At 42.4% G+C, this 20,203-nt stretch overlaps 1 protein-coding gene across 1 annotated transcript; it reads left to right on the forward strand.

Moving 5' to 3' along the window:
* The first annotated feature begins 7,249 nt into the window (after nt 1-7,249).
* Nucleotides 7,250-19,179, forward strand: med1 (mediator complex subunit 1). The gene is made up of 17 exons (XM_028568223.1): nt 7,250-7,417; nt 9,520-9,626; nt 10,587-10,665; nt 11,029-11,083; nt 11,290-11,422; nt 11,599-11,627; nt 11,744-11,815; nt 11,974-12,048; nt 12,351-12,514; nt 12,634-12,745; nt 12,977-13,101; nt 13,197-13,324; nt 13,935-14,136; nt 14,278-14,373; nt 14,525-14,630; nt 14,710-17,471; nt 17,502-19,179. Exons 1-17 carry the CDS (start codon nt 7,297-7,299, stop codon nt 18,581-18,583), a joined length of 5,448 nt encoding a protein of 1,815 aa, XP_028424024.1. The 5' UTR covers nt 7,250-7,296; the 3' UTR covers nt 18,584-19,179.
* Nucleotides 19,180-20,203: the final 1,024 nt, after the last annotated feature.

Below are 20,203 nucleotides of genomic sequence, written 5' to 3' on the forward strand. Positions count from 1 at the left end.
TGTACGTGGAAGAGCTCAACAATGACAGCTCATCCATCAGCCACAGGGGTACTACTGAGCCTCCTGGAACAGAACCAAAAATCATCTTTAACCATCATGCATCACTTCTCTTCTCTTCTCTTCTCTTCTCTTCTCTTCTCTTCTCTTCTCTTCTCTTCTCTTCAGTCTCATATTTTTGTCAACACGTTTTGTAGAATATTTTATTTTTCTTGGTTTTGCTTGTGTGCGAGCGTGTGTTCGGTGGCCAAAGCTCAGCTCTCATGTGTGAGGGAAAAAAGATTGGACATGGAGAGAGAGGAGAGGTGCAGAAAATAGTGCTAGTAGACAGGGAAACAAAAAGTGACAACCCCAGGGATATGAAAAAGACAAAAGTGAAGGGTCAAGGAGTGAAACAGAAAGGAGAATGGCAATAAGAGTGTGTAAAGAACATGTGTGTGTATGAAGAAGGGAGAGAGTGAGAGCAAGGTAAGCAGCGACACAGCAGCTGTCGACCTAATTCCTTCTTAACGCAGTGCTTGTGCTCTGATTAAGAAAGCGATCTGGCCTTTAATTTCCTTCCGACACCGGCTAATGCTCTGTATCTCAATCGCCTTTCCTAGCCCTTCCTCTCACAACTGCCACACAACAGCCTGCATTAACCTGTGTTCAGCCAATCAGCATGGTCTAACCTGACCTCAGAAGTGTAAGGTCAAAAAATAAGACCTTTACAAAAATCTCAAATTATTGTACACATAATTCCAAAATTGTATTCTAAATGATGTAACTTTGTTAAAGCTCAGGGAAATGCAGCCTTATGTAAAATAAAGGGCAAAACTAAAAGTGTCAAAGCCCTAGCAATGTGTTAAATAAGACAGGTATGACAGATTGTATTATATTTACCATGTAATGTAGAGGACATATTATCTGCTCCATGTAAACACAATCAGTGTGTCCTAAAGTGTGTATGTAGAATTTTTCCCACTGGCATGAATAAAACTAAGCAAAATCTAAGAAAGACCTATGCATTGCAAAGTCATCATATGATTATCAGTGTCAAACCATTAGCTGGTACCCTCTGAAAGTTCTTTGCAACAATCCAGTTACACAGTCACACTAAGTCATAGTTGGTACAGACTGATCTCAATAAGCGGTGTATGTATGACACGCCAATTCGTATGCCATTTTGGCGTGTTATCAAGACACATAATCACTTTTTGGTGTGTTTATCAACGCCTTTTGGCCTCCATTGACTTACATTACCTTGTGATTGCGTGTCAATTTACGCCGTAGCGAGTAGTATCAAAGCCCGAAAATCCGCATAGGAAGGTTGGTTGGGGTGGTGGATGGATCAAACAACACAGGACTTTAACCCAGGAGACCAGGGATCGTATCCCATGTGTCACGTTTCCTAAACCCAGCATTCGCTTTCTTCTTTCCTACCCAACCCCGTTATTGTTTTCCTAAACCCAACCGTCCCGTTCTTCTTTTCCTAAACCCAACCCTGTTATTGTTTCATAAACCCAATCGTCCGAAAAGCAATTATGCATCTTTATAACACGTCAAAATGGCATAGGAATTGTTGTGTCATACATACGCCACTTATTGAGATCAATCTGCGTCTTGATAACACGCTAAAATGGCATACGAATTGGCGTGTCATACATACGCCACTTATTGAGATCAGTCTGCAACCCGTCTGTATATGTCACTTGGCTTTAGAAAGTGGCATGTATGTTTACGCAAAGTCATGATATCACGTTGGTTGGTGGGCACAGAGAAAATAATTTAGACCAGACTCATCCAGGACCTTTAGATCAAATGTTTGCAAAAAGTATGCTGCTGTACAACATGCTTGCACCACAGTTTACTCATGCAATTATTCACTAGATGATCTTTTGACCCTAGATGTGTTAAAAACATGTGATTAGGTAGGCCTGTTTTTAAAGATGGCTTACCCAACCCCCACCTTGACCCACCCACAGCAATGCGTACGTCTGCAGAACATGATATTCCAACAGAAAATTAGTTCAGCATCACACATTGCCAATACAAAAACAGCAAGGTAAAAGACACATTGATCATGAAGTAACCAATTCTAACCACACACTGGAGAGAGGCCAGCATGTGAAGCCGCAGTGAAGTGGAAACTTGTAGTCCATCAAGCCAATTGCCAGTGCGACAGAGCACTTTCTCAATTTATGTTCTTGCACATTTTTGCATCCTCAGATGAATGCTAAGGACAGAAAGATCTCAGAGCATCACATTCCTCCAAGGAAACGTCAGATCATGACTTGGCAAACAACGAAAAATTGAAAGCCTACAAATTTAACGGTGAAGCAATACACACTAAGGGCCCTATTTTAACGATCTAAGCGCACGGCGTGAAGTGCCTGGCATGAAGCACCTGGCGCAGGTGTGTTTAGGGTGTGTCCAAATCCACTTTTGTTAGTTTGACGGCGGAAAAAAGGGTCTGTGTGCCAGGTGCATGGTTCAAAAGGGTTGTACTTAGTGTCTTCATTAATTCATTGGTGTGTTTTGCGCGTAACATGCAATAAACCAATCAGAGTGTCATCTCCCATTCCCTTTAAAAGCCAGGCGCGTTTGTACCTTGGCACATTGTTATTATGATGGCGGATTTGCACCGTAATATTTTTATTTGTATATTTTTAATCTTTTTCAGTGTGTGTGAAACAAACATAGTGTGCGCGCTGTGCATAATTTGCTGTTAAAATAATAATGAAATGCTGCACTATTGACCTTAGACCAGGTTTTTGTTGGTCAATGGTGCGATCACTTCCCGCTGCCTCAAGATAGCAATACGCCAAGAATTCACCTGAACACACCTCCCTGTAAGACCAGCACGCCCATGGGCGCAAAGATGGGCGCAGGTGCATTTGCTATTTAAACGACGCAGGCGCTGGACAGGAAATTGAAGTCTTAAACTAGCAAAGACACTTGCGTCGGGCTTTGCGCTGTGCTGCACCGGGTGCAAGATAGGGCCCTTAGTCTAAGCCTAATGCAGTGCTGGATTGTTGAATATTTATTTTTTTGTATCGCCGGAAGTTCCTCCGGATGTCCCTGACTTTCCACTTTCTTTGAGTTTCTATTATACTCCGGTCATATTGCGGAGCAGCGACCGGAACCTCTGAGCAACGTTACATGCTAAAAATGTCAACTTTTGAAGAAAATTTGGATCGGCAGTCATATACATAAGAGGTAAAACTGTTGTGATTATGGAGTAATAAAGGGAATAAAGTGTAATATAATTGTCTTACTTAGCCTATTAATTATTTTGTTCTGCTTAAAACAAGAGTAGATGCATTGAGAGTAATTCCAAACTGGAACAAACAGAAGTATTGACAGCTTACAGGGTTATTGGATTTGACATTTTTCTTTTGTTTTCTTTCAAAGTGGCAGTATAAACATGCAGCTTACATGCTGTAGACCAAGGATTTATCTTAGTACAGACACAAATATGAGAGTGGCAATAAAGCTATTGTAAACATGAGGTGTGTGTGTTTAGCATACACACACACAGAAGCACGGGGCATTCGGACCGCCATGTGGAGTGTATGCGAGAGAGGTGGCGTTGCTAGGAGCACCAGGTTGTGTGCAGACAGAGGTAACAGAGTAGAGACGGCAGCAGCAGCCTGGCAGTGGAGAAGAAAGGAGTGGAGCAATGCCAAGAAGATTCCCCCTGAGAGAGTGTAGGAAGGGAGAAAAAGACAGACAGACAGAGAGGAAGAGAAACATGCAGAGGGCACGCTGATATGATCGTGTGCTCGCCACTGAGTGAAATAGGAACAATTTACCAAGACAAACATCTGATGGGTGATATTTATGTATACTCTTACTTAGATATAACTCTCAAATGGGCATTAAAAAGCCCACTTATTTCAGCTTTTAGGAAAGAGAATGTTGCAAGGAAATGGTGATGGAGGAACAGCAGGAGGGGGAAGATGGCTTACAAGGTTGACTGGAGGGATGAGAAAGCGAGAGAGAGAGATGGAGTCAATCTGTTGGGGCTCATGTTTGCCGTCCCTCCTCATGTCACCCATCCGTCAGATAAACTGTTAGCTTATTTCCAACCATCCCACGTCACTTCCTCACCTCTGCTTGTTACCCCGCTGCACCTCTCCCTTGTTTTCTATTTGCTGTCTCCTTTTCTAATTTCTCTCTTCCTTCTTCCTCCTGTGCTCTTCCTTCCCTTATTTTGTCTTTAAATGGGGAGTCGTGTGAACAGGCTATGCAAATGAGATGGTTATTACCCCACTGCTCATCAAGCCGCGCAGAGGAGACATTAATAGGCTGATGAATATGCATGTGAATTTGTTAATTAAGTTAATTATTCTGCTGAAAATGCATTCGTCTTCCAAGGACATCTTCCCCAGGATTTCAACCTGCTCCACTCATTAGTCATGCGATATTTCATACACAGAGTGAGAAAGAGAGAGGGAGGCAGACAGTGGGAGGGAGAATGAAGGGGAGAGGAGACAATGCTGTTTTTGGAAAGTGGGTGCCATGAACAGTTGGGGTTGTAAAAGTATGAGGTAAAAATAATGTATCTTAATGTCATCCATGCTCACAATGGGATGTGCAGTAACTACACATAATAGCAAACCACATCCTGGTTTTCAGATATGGCACATTATTCCCAAAGAGTCCTCGCTGGAGTTTATACTTTCAGAGTTTTCAGCATCTTTTTTGTGGTTGCTTCCACCTTACTGGTTACTTCTCCCTAATTGCTTATTAAAACCCTCTTAAATGAACTTTTTGTGCCAACTTTTCAACACATTAATTAATTGTTGTAGCCAATTAAGTGCCGTTGTGCAAATGAGCCTCATCACAAATGGTCCTATAGGGCCGACCCCTCCTTTTTCTCTCCCTCTGTCTCTTGCACTTCCCTCCCTCTACCACCCTCCCAGCTAGTCTTCCCAGCTGCCCTTGCACTTCAAGGCACTCGATGCCAAAGAAGCAGAAACTGTGTCCTGGTAATGCTTCACTGTTTTCTGGACCGTTTCCAGCCTTCGGGCTCACTGATCTCAAACTTGTATGATAGGTTAAAAGCAAAAGGTTCAGTCTATTCCTTTTGTTTGGCACATTAATACAAGAGCCAGCTCTGCTTGTAAACCAACCACCAAACCATGTAGCAAGTCTGTTATTTGCATTGTCTGGTTAGTTTGTCTTGTAGCCATGAATCGTCAAAGAGGGATCAAATAGCCTGTTTTTATTTATTCACATCAGGTAAAATGTGAGTTCACCTAGAGAGATGGTGAAAAAGGAGGGTAGTCGACTTCAAAGCACTCAATACGGTTGCCAAGCTGTTCACACATCTTCATTCCCTGTGCTTAAACTGGTAACATGCACCAAAAAAACAATAAATGTGTTTATAGAGATGTTACACAGCCATTTCCTTTAACACCATAATATTTTGACAATAGAAGGAAGTTAGGAACAGAGGATGATCTGTTATGTTTGTCATATACTTGAGTTATGTATCTATTCAAAGTATGTAGGTGTGTATACTGTATGTACACTCTTCACCACATAGGGTTATATCTAGGTGTGTGTATATACTTATTTCACTGTCTTACGTTCTACAACTGATCTTCTTGTGTTGTGGTATCAGCCATCCCCACTAGTTTATCATTTTTATCAGGCACAGCCTACATTCATAATATAAAATTATGTAAATGTAAAATAAAAAGTGTTATATGTAAGAAAACCCTATCATTCAAAGGCATGTAACAATCACTGTATTTAAAGAATTGATACAGCATATAGCGCAAGATTTAATGGACAGATCAGCCAACAGAATTTTTGCAAGAGAGAGCAATAAGAAAAAGGTAATATATTGGACAAGACACCCTTTTTGGTCAATGTCACAATTCCTAAACTACTTTTTTATAAGAAGCGGTGGCATTTTTCAGTCCTTAGTTAAAATAATAATAACATTTCTACATCATGATGTTAACAACATGAAGTGACACCTTTTTCAGAATAGGGGCTGAACTATGTTTTCTTTTCCCCCATGTCTGGCTCTGCCCGCTCTACTGCCATTCGGACGTGGCACTGATACACCCACCAGGAGGATTAGGGAAGGTTTAGTAACTGTGCCAGCCTCGTTCCCTGTGCCACCCCTTCCCTCGGCACCGAGGGGGGTCCCGCTTGGCATGGCAAGGTGAACTAGCCTCTGATTGATGGGCATGGTTTCAGCCCGCTACTGTGCTCCCCAAGGCCCATGCCTCCCTTTCCTTTCTCCTACTGCTGTCTTGGCAGTGGTGCCCACCTCCTCTTCCATGCCAGGCAGCCAGCTAAAGCTCCTGGTGGGCACATCAATTACATAGCGGCACCTCCCCTCTTTTCTCATGTCTATCTGTGGGTCTGTCTACTGTCTCAGACGGTGCCAATCTGGTCCCTCTCCATCTCCACTGCTGTCTATAGCTATCTCCTGTGTGTGTGTGTGTGTGTGTGTGTGTGTGTGTGTGTGTGTGTGTGTGTGTGTGTGGTTTTACACCCATGTTCACAGATATCTTTGCATATGCACAAATGCACATGTATTCAAGCACACACTCCTGCTCCCTCTCTTCTAGGCAGGTCATAATGGTTGGTGGGAAAATCCTCCCCAGAGAGCACTCATTGCCACAGGCTCAGCTGTACAATAGGCTCAGGTGTGTGCATATATGTGCGTGTGTGTGGTTGCCTTTGCATGGCTGCATTTTGCTGTTTAAAATTTCTTTATTTACTGCTTAATTATCTATTGCTTCGTGTGACTGCCTTATAAATGAGGGTTTCAAAAGTACAAATTGTAGGAAAAAAACAAGCATCGTGATCAGACTGCATTCTGTTTCTGAAGTCGATTAACATGAATATTTCAACCTTTCTTTGGATTTTGGCGGCTAGTTGCTCTTGGCAAATCATGAATCATTTACTCGCAGCGATCGTACGCCATCTGGAGTCTTCATCAGATTATTGTCTTTTATTTTAAGCAGTCAAATCAAGGAATTTGATTTGTTTTTTAAGGAATAAAGGCGAAGTCATGTTTCTCCTTAGGTAGGCTAATACTGATAAATAATCTGAAATAATTGTAGAAATATTGCAAATTCACAAATAAAAACATCTTAAATTCTTAACCATAAGTGTTAACACTTTTTTTCCTTTAAAATTGTGTCTGGCTAAATGAGGTATAGCTAAATAAGAAAACATATTATTCTGAAGCTGAAGACAAAGTCAAAGGCGTATGTCAGTCACCTATGGCGCTACAGTACGGAAGCCCGGAAGGGGAAGCTGGGAAACGGAAACGGGTAGTGGGGCACAATGGCGGCGGGGCCTGGTGTTTCTATGCAGAGCGGCAGCCCTGCGAGAGAACTTTCTCTCTCTGTTCAGCAAGCAGGGAACCAGAATCATGGAGATCGGATCAAATTCGAAGAGGTAACAGGTAAGAGTGTGACCCGTGCTTTAATTTTGTTACTGATTGTTGTTATAATGATCTGGCTGCTGGACAGAGCGACACAGGCTAACAGCTAACGTTAACAGCTATCTAACCTAACCGACTCTGTAACGTTAACGTTTTTATGTATGTTTTTGACATAAAATTGTGTGAACTTATAGCTCTTTGGGTAACGAAAAAAGTCAATAAGCTACACTCGTGAAACGCAAGTTTATGGCACTGGGCAGGGTGTCATGTTTGTTAAAGTTAGCTAGCTTCTTGTAGTGAGCAAATAGCTAGCATTAGCAATTCGCTAACATCAACGTTGTAGAAATACTAACGTTTGAGACACAAAGGTCTCTGAAAGTAATCTGTTGGCACCAAACAAGTGTGGCTTATTTTGACTAGTAACTTAGCTAAGTGTTGAACAAAGAATGCAAGTCGACTCACCTATCTAATATGAACTAACGCTAACAAAGCTTTAGTAATGGAACCTAGTAGCAGCTAGCTCATTATGACAGGGTATGATAAACAAAACATTAGCCTCTGTTTCGTTGACACCATATGTCTTTTTGACCAGACTGACAGTCGGAGGTGGCGCGGAATGCTGATGTGATAGTTTTTCGGGACGTCATAACTTGATTGATTAACGTCTTTATGTTTTGTTTTTCGGGTTGTCTTAATGGCAAAAGCCCTCTTGATGCCCGAAGAATCACAATTTACATAAATATAATGAAGACATTAAGTTAGTTGTACTATCGGTGGGGAACTCAGAGAAACGCTTGTACTTTTAAATATTTGTTTTAGTTGAGCCCTCTTACATAACAAGTGTAGATTTAACTGTCATGATTTATTGCTTATCTTAGCTACCCTTAATTTACATTACTTAACTGTTACAACCTCAAATGTGTAGTTTGGATTCACTGAACAGGGATTCATGCTCTCAATTCAATTATTTTGACCACATTCTATTATAAATAAAACGTATACACGCAATAAACCTAAATGTTCTGAGCTGATTATCCATGTACATACAGTTTATAAGATACAACTAGCTAAAATTAATGCAGTCTGATACAACAGTCCTTCAACAAATCCACCCTTCATGTGTTAAGTTTTTGTTGTTTTTAGAGAGGCGTTGATTCAACTTAATGATCATTGTGGAGAATGTAGTTTGTTGTATACCTAATGGCAACTGATTGGATTTTGTCTACAAGGGGTGGGGGAAAAAAATGTATACAGCATAGTATCGTGATATTTTCCGTGTCAATACTGTATCGATATACAGACGCTAAGTATTGATCTATTATGATATATGTGTTAGTTTGTCTGCTTGACAATCCCATTTTGCAGCAATACAATTTGAAGTGAGATGAACAAACAGAGAAATGTAATTTTTTAGATAAATTAGAGGTGAAATTAGAGGTGTTGAAATTAATCAAATAATCGATGCATCGAATCGTGGACATGGACGATGCTGCATCGATAATCGGCAGGCTCATAATCGATTATTTCTGTTTACAATTTAATGAAGGCCTAACAACATTTCTGTTTACATATTCTGTTATGTTTTGCACATTCAGGAAGTGCCATGTGCTCAGTGCTGTAGTTTTTATGTATCCAATTTATTTAGTATTAGAGCACTTCAGAATGTTTTGTTTTTGAAGCTTGAAAAGCTATGAATTAATTATCCTACATGGCTTTAATGGAAACATTTATTTGACGCATCATGACTCCTCGTGATGCATTGAGATATCTAATTGAATCGCTGACATGATAATCGAATCGGGAGATCAGTGAAGATTCACACCTCTATTTGAAATTGGGAACAATTTGACATTTGAAAAAAGGTAATACATTCAGTATATATACAGTATATATCGCAGAATATTGCAATATGTTTAAAATCACAGTGAAATGAACGTGTGGGGAAACTTGCATTTAGCCCTGCACCTAGATGACTGCCCATTTTTGGTGAAAATAGTTTTTTTTTTTTTTTTTTTTTTTTTTTTTAAGGACTGAGATGGAATATCTTTAAAATATTAGGACAATAAATGTGTAGGCCTACAACTTGCATTTTTGTTTACCTGTTATCTTGCATCTTTTTTCAGAGGCAGAGAAGCAGAGTCGCATGGCTGCTTTGCTGGAGAAGCTTCATGCCAAACACAATGCTTCACGGCCATGGCAGGAGACCTGCAAGGTTGTGCGTCAGGCCATGGTGAGACAGACACATCTTTCTCTAAAAGAAAATCATTTGAATTTACAAAGCACCTTTTTTAATATACATAAAAATCAATATAGAGGATTGCCTGAGGGTCTGGAACCAGTAGACGTGTGCCTGGTGACTAGGTGTCACTTCTCCTTGTTGTGCTTTGACAAACTGGATGCCCCTCAGATGCTAATCAAAATTGAACGACTAGCAGGCAGGTCAGCAAAAAAACAAGCTGCCAATTGTAGCTTGCTTTTTGTATTCTTCCATCATGAAAAAGGCAACAATCAATACTTGATGAACAAGAGGTCATTCCCACACATTCTTATTCAAACATTAGTGAGAGTCATTATCTCTCATGTCAAGTTACAGGACCTATTCATGGCAGGAAGGAATGCAGTTTCTCTCCGTCATTAAAATAAATGGGGACCGATTTAATCTGAGTTTTAATGGGGATCATGGTGGCAGGTACTACAGGTAGTTCACAAAACTGAAAGAAAAAGTAATTCCTTATTGGCGGGGACACACACACACACACACACACACACACACACACTCTTTCCCTGCACCAAAAATAACCCTTCTGTACCTTTTTTACTTGAGTAATTACATTCAAACTAGTAATTCTTAAAGACCTTGAAAAATGCCACGAACGCACATAATATCCATAATGCATCTTGGAAAAGTGTATTTGACAACTCTCATCAGTACCCACATGAGAGACTCACTACCAACCTGTTCATTATCCACGTTTAGCAATTAATCACTTAATTGCACACAAATATTTTTTCTCTAATAACTTATCTGCTGGGCCTGTGAAACTATGGTAGTGACATTTAAATCCCTGACCTATGGTGCTGACTAAGCCAGTGAAAAACAAACTTTAACATCAGATTGTGTTGATTAAGCACTTTTATCTTTTCTCAGCTATTATCTCACTCCTCTGTTTTACATCACAATGTGTCCCAGGAGAAACGTGGTGTGATGAATACTGCAGGTCACCAGCTCCTGCTGACCTGCTTGGAAACCCTGCAGAGAGCGCTGAAAGGTGAGGCTGTCAACTCAAAGGACAGAAACACAAGGGAGAGCAGGGCAAAATTTTCTATTAGAATGTGTTATTTTCCATCATTAGACAGGGAAACACAACTGTACATAGACGGAAATTAACTGTTGAACATTCTAGTCAATTTTAAAGAAAAGTACCAGTGGTACTGACAAGCTGTTTTAGGACAAACTAATAATGTAAAAGTATTTTTTTTTTTTATAACCAACTGCCATTACTTAAATGCAGCCTACTTTACTTGACTTTTGCTTTGAATGTCTTGCATAGATTGCAAAGATCAACAATTTCATGAAATAGCCTTTATATGATTTTTAAAAAATCCCCGTTCTTCTCTGCCTTCTTTTTCAGTTTCATCTCTGCCCTCTATGACAGATCGTCTAGAATCCATCGCTCGGCAAAACATGTGAGTTCTTTCCCTTTTGTCAAGTAAAGGACACATGGAGGCTGATTGCAGATTGTTGTTGTTGTATGTACTGTAGCCCTTGTGATACTCAGTCAGCTTGGGTACTCACTAAAAACATTTTTAAATTGACTAAAGTGAAACAAGTCTCTTTGTCATTTTCTTTTTTTTTTTTTTTTTTTTTTTTTTTTTTTTCTTCTCTGAAACAGGCTTGGCTCTCACCTCAGCCCATCAGGGACAGAGTGTTACATCACATCAGACATGTTTTATGTAGAGGTGCAGCTGGACACCAGTGGCCAGCTAGTCGACGTCAAGGTGGCTCATCAGGGAGAAAACCCAACGGTCAGTTTGATGTAACTTCCATATGGCTGTGTCAGATAAGAGTCAAGTTGGTCGTTGTTTATCATAAATTCTACACTTGCGTATTACAATTTAGTTCCTTTATTGCTTTATTTAATTTGTTCTTGGTAAAGACGTTGTCCTCAAAAGCGTATTTGATTTGTATTTGTTGGTCACAGAGTTGTCCTGAGCTGATTCAGCATCTACGGTAAGTAGAAACCACATTTCTTATTTCTGTTTTGTGGAGTGATGCAGGCCTCTGTGAGAAATACTTTCATTTGTCTGAAAGCTGTCTAAACCACATCCTCTCCTGCTTCTCATCAGGGAAAAGAACTTTGAAGAGTTTTCCAAACATCTGAAGGGACTGGTCGAACTATACAAGCTCCCTGGGGACAAGTAAGTAGACTTGTAGGCTATAAGGATGTCTGCTTAAAGCCAACCTAAACCCTGAGTAAAGTCTGTTGTTTTACAAGAGACAAATACCACATCTTTATGATTATTATTGTTTGTGTGTCAGTTATATCTAATTATCTTACCTCATCTTTGTGTTTTAGTAAGCTGAAAACCAAGATGTATATAGCACTACAGTCTTTGGAGCTTGATCTCACCAAAATGATGCACATGTTTAGGTAAGTTCACAAAATCACTTTGTGTTGCCTTGTACAGCATCCTTAGTATCTTTTGGCTACTAGCATACTGTATATAATATACATTTTAGTATTTAAGCTGCGATCACTCAAGAGTCTTGCAGGGGAGACCATTCAGAATGTTAAAGGGCACAATTGCTGATTTTGGAGTGTGTAATATTATCAGAATATAACCTGGTCAATTATACAATTAACAGGTAGTATAAATTAGTAATTTGGAGTAAAAGCCCTAATTTTAGCATCTTTTGTAAAGCACTAACTTTTGATTGATGTGTGTTTTCTAGGTTAGCAACCAATGCTAATGCAGTGGAGACTATTCTTCATGGCAGTGTGGGCTTGCTGACAGCCAGGAGTGGTGGCCATCTTGTTTCTCTTCAGTGTTACGTGTCCCCTTATGACATATTTGAGGAGGGACCGGGCACACAGCTCAATTTACCAGACGGCAATGGTAAGTCCATAGAGGAACTGGATGAATTCATAAATTTACTTCAGACACAAGCCACTGGCCATATTTGATTTGTTAAGGATTGTAACTATCCTTGTGTGCACACTGGATAATCTTTGCAGTTCCACGCTCTCTGGGTGTCAGTGTTTCTGTGACAATCGAGGGAACCTCTCCCGTCTACAAGCTCCCAATCGCCCCACTCATCACTGGATCCCACCCAGTGGATAACAAGGGGTAAGAAAGTGTATCTCCCTTATTATATTTAGTGACCTTTTAAATCCTGCAATAAGCAACCCCTAAATCTGTGTAAGAAGTATTGGCATGCAAAATAAATGCATTAAATGTGCATAAATGCAGCACTCTTTGACACAATGAGGCAATCATCTGAGGGATAATTTAGAGTGGTGTGCAGAACTAGTAGAGAACAGAGAGACAGCTGATTAATGTATTTTTGGTTTATTTCAGGACACCTTCCTTTTCCACTGTAACCAACTCCAACTGTGTGGACCTGCCAGCTTGTTTTTTCCTCAAGATGAACCGCCCAATGCCTTTCTCACTGTCATTTATTCAGAGGCTGGGAAATGCTAGTTGTGCGTATCAATCACAAGTCATAAATATGCACTTAAAGCACAATGCTCATTTTGTTTGATAATTTGGACTTCAATCTCTTTCCATTTTTTCACAGCGATCCCAGTGTTTGAGAGCTCCCCCAGCCTCTCACCTCTCTGCCGGTTAATTGTCCAGAGCCAACGTCGGCTCCTGGAGGAGGGCAGCTCCACGCCGCCGCCGTCTCACAACATGCACTTCTATTCTGTGAGCAGACACAATCAATACTCATCATTAATATGATGTCTTCTTACCTTTTTATTCATACTACATCCTGTGCTTCATGGTTTCATGATTGTTCTGTTGTTACAGAAATATTATAACACCCCTCTGCTAGTTTTTCTCGGTCAGTTATTGGAATTTAAGCCTGCTCTATTTTTGGGCTTTTTGTGGGTCAATGTTAAACCATCAACATTATGACATTATTACAGAGCTATTCTTACAATTATTATGTCAATTTCTCTCTGTAAGGATTACTATCGCAGCAAGTCTCTGTATACTGCCCTTCGTTCTGCCTTTTTGTTTGACATGTTGTGATCTACAACATCTGTACTATCCTCTGCCAACTTGTCTTTATACATATTTGGAAAACAGAAGTTTAGTGAAATGTATCTTTTTGTTATTCTGCAAATAAATGAATGGTTTTAGATGGCTCTTCGCTGCTCATGAACGACAGCTACATTCATGGTCTGTAGTTTGTAAAGGAAAACATTGATTAAGTAAGAATAAAGATACATAGCCAATACAGAGATTGTAGAATGTTAATCTACAGAAATCTGTTTTGTGTAATAAAAGTGCTGTATTTATGCTTTCACAGGTGTTGCCAGATCAGCAACACTGTTACTTCCTGAACGGTGATGCCCCAGTACAAGACGGTCATTCTCTTCAAGGAGCACTGGTGTCCAAGATCCCCTTCCGCCACCCAGCACAAGTGCCACTCTTGTTGGATATCATCCGGCACCAGGCAGCCTATAACACCTTGATTGGCAGTTGTGTGAAACAAACTTCCATCAAAGAAGGTAAGTAGCTGGCCCCTAATTTACTGTGTTTGATCAATCAACAACATGTACTCTCTTTTTTTTTTTTTTTTTTTTTTTTTTATGTGTGCATCTGATGTAATAAATTTGACAAGTGTAGCATTTTTGCTGTTGTTCCCTCAGACAGTGCAGGTCTGCTGCAGTTTGAAGTATGTCCTCTTACCGACTCGAGTTTCAGCGTCTCTTTTCAGCATCCGGTCAATGAGTCATTAGTCTGTGGTGAGCATCACTTTTACAAAATCTCAGTAATCCAGCATGTTATTATTACTTACACTATCCTTGGATGATAGTGACGCCGGAATGTATGACTGTTGCAAAGTCAGTCTTTAGCTTTCTGAGTCCTCTGTTCTATCTCACCTCCTTCCTCTAGTGGTAATGGAGGTGATTGACTCCAGACAGGTATCCTGCAAGCTGTATAAAGGACTGTCAGATGCTCTGATCTGCACTGATGAATTCATCACCAAAGTGGTCCAGAGGTGAGTTTCTTAATTCCTCCTGAATGCATAAATGTGGGTAGTATGTTTTTTATGGTAATTATTTCCCTCCCCCCCGTAGATGCATGTCCATACCTGTAACCATGCGGGCCATTCGGAGGAAAGCTGAGACCATCCAGGCAGACACTCCAGCCCTCTCACTAATTGCACAGACAGTGGAGATCATGGTGAAGAATAACCTGCCACCCTCTGGTAGTCCCACCTACAACATGGCAGCAGGCGATGTAACTAACCCTATGGGACTGCCTGGGCTCACAGGGGGCAACACACCTACTGGAGGAGGACCCTCTGGGGGACCTAATTTTGGAGGTGCAATTACTTCTCTGTTTGGGGTTTCCAGAACAGAGAGGCAAGCCCAAGGAGGAGAATGCCTAACCCAAGGAGGAGTGGCTGGCCAACAACAGTTGCAGCAACAACAACAGCCTGGTCAAGGCCATTCAGATGACTACAACAAAGTCACTCAGAATCCCATACTGACAAGTCTATTACAGATAACTGGAAGTGTGGGCTCTAGTCCCAGCTCCCAGAATGCACCACCACCCCACCAAACTCCACCCCCAACATCCTCCCCTGCCAGCAACACCAAGAGTCATCCTATGTTGATGAACTTGTTGAAAGACAACCCCACACAAGATTTTGCCACTCTGTATGGTTCTAGTCCATTAGAGAGGCAGAATTCTTCATCTGGCTCCCCACGGACCGAGAGCATGGGTGGAACATGCCCTGGGAGTAGCACAAAAGGGAAGAAGAAGCGCCCACGGGGGACCGAAAAGGGTGGCATGATGCCTGGAACTGCTGCAGGTGGTGGAGGTGGCGGTTTAGGCATGAAATCGCAACAGGGATCTTCAGTGCCGCAGCACCACCATCAAGTCTCTCATGAGGATGACTTCCACCGTGAGCTCCTTTCTATGGATGTGGACGCATCTCAAAATTCTATCTTTGATGTTAACCTGACTGGTGATGGCCTAGACACGCCCCATAGCATCACTCCGGCACCTAGCCAATGTGGAACACCGCCCTCTGGCCCCAACATGCCTTATTCACAGGCTCATGTCCAGTCTCAGCAACAGCAACCACCAGGTGCTGTACCACCTCGTATGGTCCGCCTCTCTAGCTCTGATAGCATCGGACCTGATATCACAGAAATCTTGTCAGATTTGCCCGAGCAGACAGGCAAAGGCAGTGGTGGGAGCCATGGGCAGCATCCTATGGGCAGCGGTGGGGAGGATGGAGGCCCCCTAGGTACCCCCATCCGTGACTCCTCCAGCTCTGGGCAGGGCAGCGCAGTGTTTGACTCAGCTGACATTTTTAACACCAACAGCAATGAGAATCCTTTTACTGATGCTGCTGACCTGATTGCTGAGGCAGCTGCAACTGCCGCCACGCCCACCAGCGATTCTTCTTCCACCAACTTCTTTCCTGATGCTGCTGACTTCAACCCTGACCTCCTTACCTCAGGCCATGGCTTCTCCCAGAACTACTTTGATGACAGCTCTCCAAGTGCAGATGGAGACATGGACCTGGTCAAGGGTTTTGGGGGAAGTAGCCAGCAGAATACCCCATCAGGAACACCACAGAATCCCACACCACATGGGCAGAGTACCCCAGAGCCTTCACTGAAGGACCCTTTTGATATGGGGATAGTTTTTGGAGGTGGTGGTGGTAAACCACTTCTGGGGCAAGCTCCTGATTTGGGAGACACACATGGTGGTGGGTCACAAAGCCCCCTGATAATGGGCCTCGCAGCGGCATGTGCTGATTTTAAAAGTTCAGAACCCAAAGTTAAACCACAACAGGGACTCATGCGAACAAAGGATGAAAATGGGGGTAGCGGAGGGAGCAGTTCTGGGATGGGGAGCAGTTCAACAGAGAGCAAACCGGTCAAACGCAGCAGGACACCGTCCAGTGAGGGAAAGTCTAAAGAGAAGCCTCCCAAACGCAAAAAGCTTGACCCTGATGGAAAGTCTCCCTCTCACAGCTCAGTGGGACGTCCATACACACCTCCTAGTGGTGGCTCAGGCTCTGGGGGAAGCATAAGTGGAGGAGGCTCCAAGTCTCCCGGTAGCTCAGGACGCTCACAAACGCCTCCCGGTGGTGCCACACCTCCAATTCCCAAAATCACTATTCAGATTCCAAAAGGGACCATAACTGGGGGGAAAACTTCATCCCATAGTGGATACACCTCTAGCAGCTCAGCCACAAGCAGCACAGGTGGAGCAGGGGGAACGAGCAGCAGCAAAAGCCATCATTCTCACTCATCATCTTCTGGGAAGATCAAGTCCAAAGAAGGCTCCACAACACAAGGCAACAGCTCCAAGCCAGGTAATGCAGGAATAGGGAGTGGAGGTGGGGCATCCCAGTCGAAATGCTCCTCCCAAGGAATGGGTGTTGGCAAACCAGGATCGTCCCCAATCACCAAACATGGGCTGTCTGGTCCTGGAGGTAGTGGTAGTGGAATTGGAAGTGGTAGTAAGATGAAGCCTCAGGGGGGCAAGCCTCCTGGGTCTCTTATGAATCCCAACATAAAGCCCAACATCTCCCCATCTCACTCCCGCTCCAGTAACTCTGGTGACAAATTGTCTTCCCCTATGAAAATGCAGCAGTCCCAGGTTCCAGGAACACCTCCTTCATCCAAGGCTAAATCGCCAATGGGCTCCGGAGGTGGCAGCTCTGGAGGGTCCAAGTCTTCTTCTGGTGGAGGCATGAGTTCCCAGAAGCCAATGGGTGGGAGCTCCTCCGGTTCCACTTCTTCCAGCTCCTCCTCATCCTCTGGTTCCATGACCTTCTCAGGAGGTTCCCAGTCTCAGTACGGGGGTGGTGGAGGTGGAAGTGGAGGAGGAGGAGGGGCAGGAGGAGGTAGTGGAAGTGGAGGTGGTGGTGGAGGTGGAGGAAGCGGGGGTGGAGGTGGAAGTGGTGGAGGGGCTGGGCAGAACAATGCAAACAACCCCAATGCCAAAGGGAAGTCCCCCAGTCGAAACAAGAAACCCTCTCTTACGGCAGTCATAGACAAACTGAAGAGTGTAGGTGGAGGAGGAGTGGGGGAGGATGGTTGTGAGGTAGGGCCACCAGTAGGGGGAACAGGTTCAGGATCTGCTCCCGGTGGTGGTGGTACTGGAAATGTTCCCGGCAGTGGACCTTCAAACATGGGACCTTCCAAGCATGCCTCATCCTCCCAGAGTGGCGAGTATAAGCGGGAAAAGTCTGATAAAGAGGCAAAGGCAAAAGTGTCTGTTTCTGGTGGGAACAGTGGGGATAAAAAGCTGATGGACCCAAAACCAGGAGGGGGGAGTGCGACCGGTCTGGCCAAAATTATCATTAGCAAACCTGATGGTGGCTCACCAAGCATCAAGGCCAAAGTGACCCTCCAGAAAGCAGGGGATGGATCTGGTGACTCTATGCGTCCCCAAATTTCTAGCCTCAAAGCTTCCCCCCTCTTCAGTGGCTCCACTCCCAAGCATGACCGCTCCTCCCCGAGCCACAGCCGCTCGCCAGGATACACCCCACTCAACCACGACAGCGAGAGCGAGTCGGGCAGTAGCTCAGTGGCCGAAAAGTCCCACCAGAACAGCCCCAGCTCGGATGACGACCAGACCATCCGCCCGCTTCCCCCTCAGGACTACATGAGTTCCATCCCTCTCAGCTCAGGGGAGAAGCACAAGAAGCACAAGAAGGAGAAGAAAAAGCAGAAAGAGAGGGAACGAGAGAGGGACAGAGACCGAGAACGGGATAGGGACAAAGAGAAAAAGAAGTCTTCTATGTCCATGGGGCCATCCTCGCATCCAATAAAAGCAGACAGTTGGTCCCGATCACCCATCTTAGCTTCAGATTCATCTTTGTCCATGCTGGGTTCAGAGCGTCCATCGCGGCCCAGTCCAATGTATATGAGGAACGAAGATGACGACCTCATGGACTCAGCCCTCACGGGCAACCTTTGATTTTTAACTTCTATTTATTTAACTCAAGCCACAAAATGGAGGTGGATACACACAATATTGTGGCCCTCTGAGTGATCATTGTCCTGTTTAAGCTGTATTTTAATGTCACATTTTACTGTTCCAGTATCAGTGTATAATATCCGTTCGTTGGGATGCCTGTTGTATATGAAAGTGGTTATCCAAATACCAACAAATTTAAACAGTATATTTTTGGAGATATGGACATTATTTTTGTCTTTCCTGTGATGTCAGGTCTTTTCTTTTCACATTTAATAGATTTGCTGTTCATGTCATTTTTGTTACATACAAACATATATCCTGATTGCCACTAAATAACTATGACGTCTTTTAAAAAAAAGAAAGTATTGTAAAGCAAGAAGGGTACAGTATTCAGTTGCCTTGTTTTTCAGATACAACTAGGAATTTTTAGATTTTGATACTGATTTTAAACTGTTGATGTGTAAGTTAGTCTAGGTAAAGAAGGCTGCAACTGATGATGATGATGATGATGATGATGATGATTGAGAAAAAGAGACATGCTGGTAATTTTTCAACTGTAGAAGTTTTGGAAGCTTGAAATAAACATTTCACTTCTGGAAAAAGTCATGTTTCTGTATTTTAACTTTGTCTCCTGCAGTGCGTCTCTCATAGTAACACATCTATTTGTCCATATTACTTTCAATTTACAGTAATAATCTGTAAATATTACATTTATCAATTTAAAAATTATTGTTAAATGAATAGTTAGAGATAGATCAAGGATTTTTTCTCCTTGTGTAAGAGTCAACAGCTCAACTACAAAGCTACACTAGAGGGCAGCAGTGTATCAGGCTGCTTAATCAGTGTTCGCAAAATCACGTGGTACTTGCTAATGACTTACACGTTCCCAGAGGTGATGTGTAGAGGTTAAATGAAATGTCACGCTTTTATTCACAGTTTTAGAGAAGATTTGTGAAATCACAATGAAAGTACAGGGACAAAACAAAAGGAATGAAAATGCCAAAGATGCACAAAACAAATCACTAAAATAAAAGATGAATTATTAAACGATCTCAGTGCATCATCCAGAGGACTTCTCTGTTACAGATACAAGGTAAACAAGATATCTCAATGAAAAATACTTAAACTTTAAAGAACAGGTACAAATACTGCTACAAATATGGTTCAGCTGCAAGCCTGCAGTGTTTTTAAGTGTGAGTTTTAAAGTAACATGACAACTAACAGACCTCAGAGGCTAAAATAAATGTACTGTGCTTTGATTTGAAAAGCATTAGAATGATTGTCAGTCTAGAAAGTTTGTCGAGAACTAATGAGGGTATGGTGGTTGTATTATAAGCAGCATGCAAGTCACACAGCTTTACAGTACAGTTTCAATGGTGATTTGAGTATGTGAAAGTCAAAGTGATGTCTGCTTGTAACCCTTCCTCACCGGTCGCATATGTCTACCGGTTGTGACCAGTTTAAGAGTTTTTCCTTGCATAATATGGATCATTTTCAGCGGTAAACATAATATACAGTAATTCACACGAAAATAAGCAAATATTAGTGGAAAGTCTGACAAACACAATTTGATGTAGCACAGGTGTATTTTCTGCTTTCTTTCACTATTAACCCTCATGG

Source organism: Perca flavescens, chromosome 21 (assembly GCF_004354835.1).
Source record: "Perca flavescens isolate YP-PL-M2 chromosome 21, PFLA_1.0, whole genome shotgun sequence".
NCBI classification, from domain to species: domain Eukaryota; kingdom Metazoa; phylum Chordata; class Actinopteri; order Perciformes; family Percidae; genus Perca; species Perca flavescens.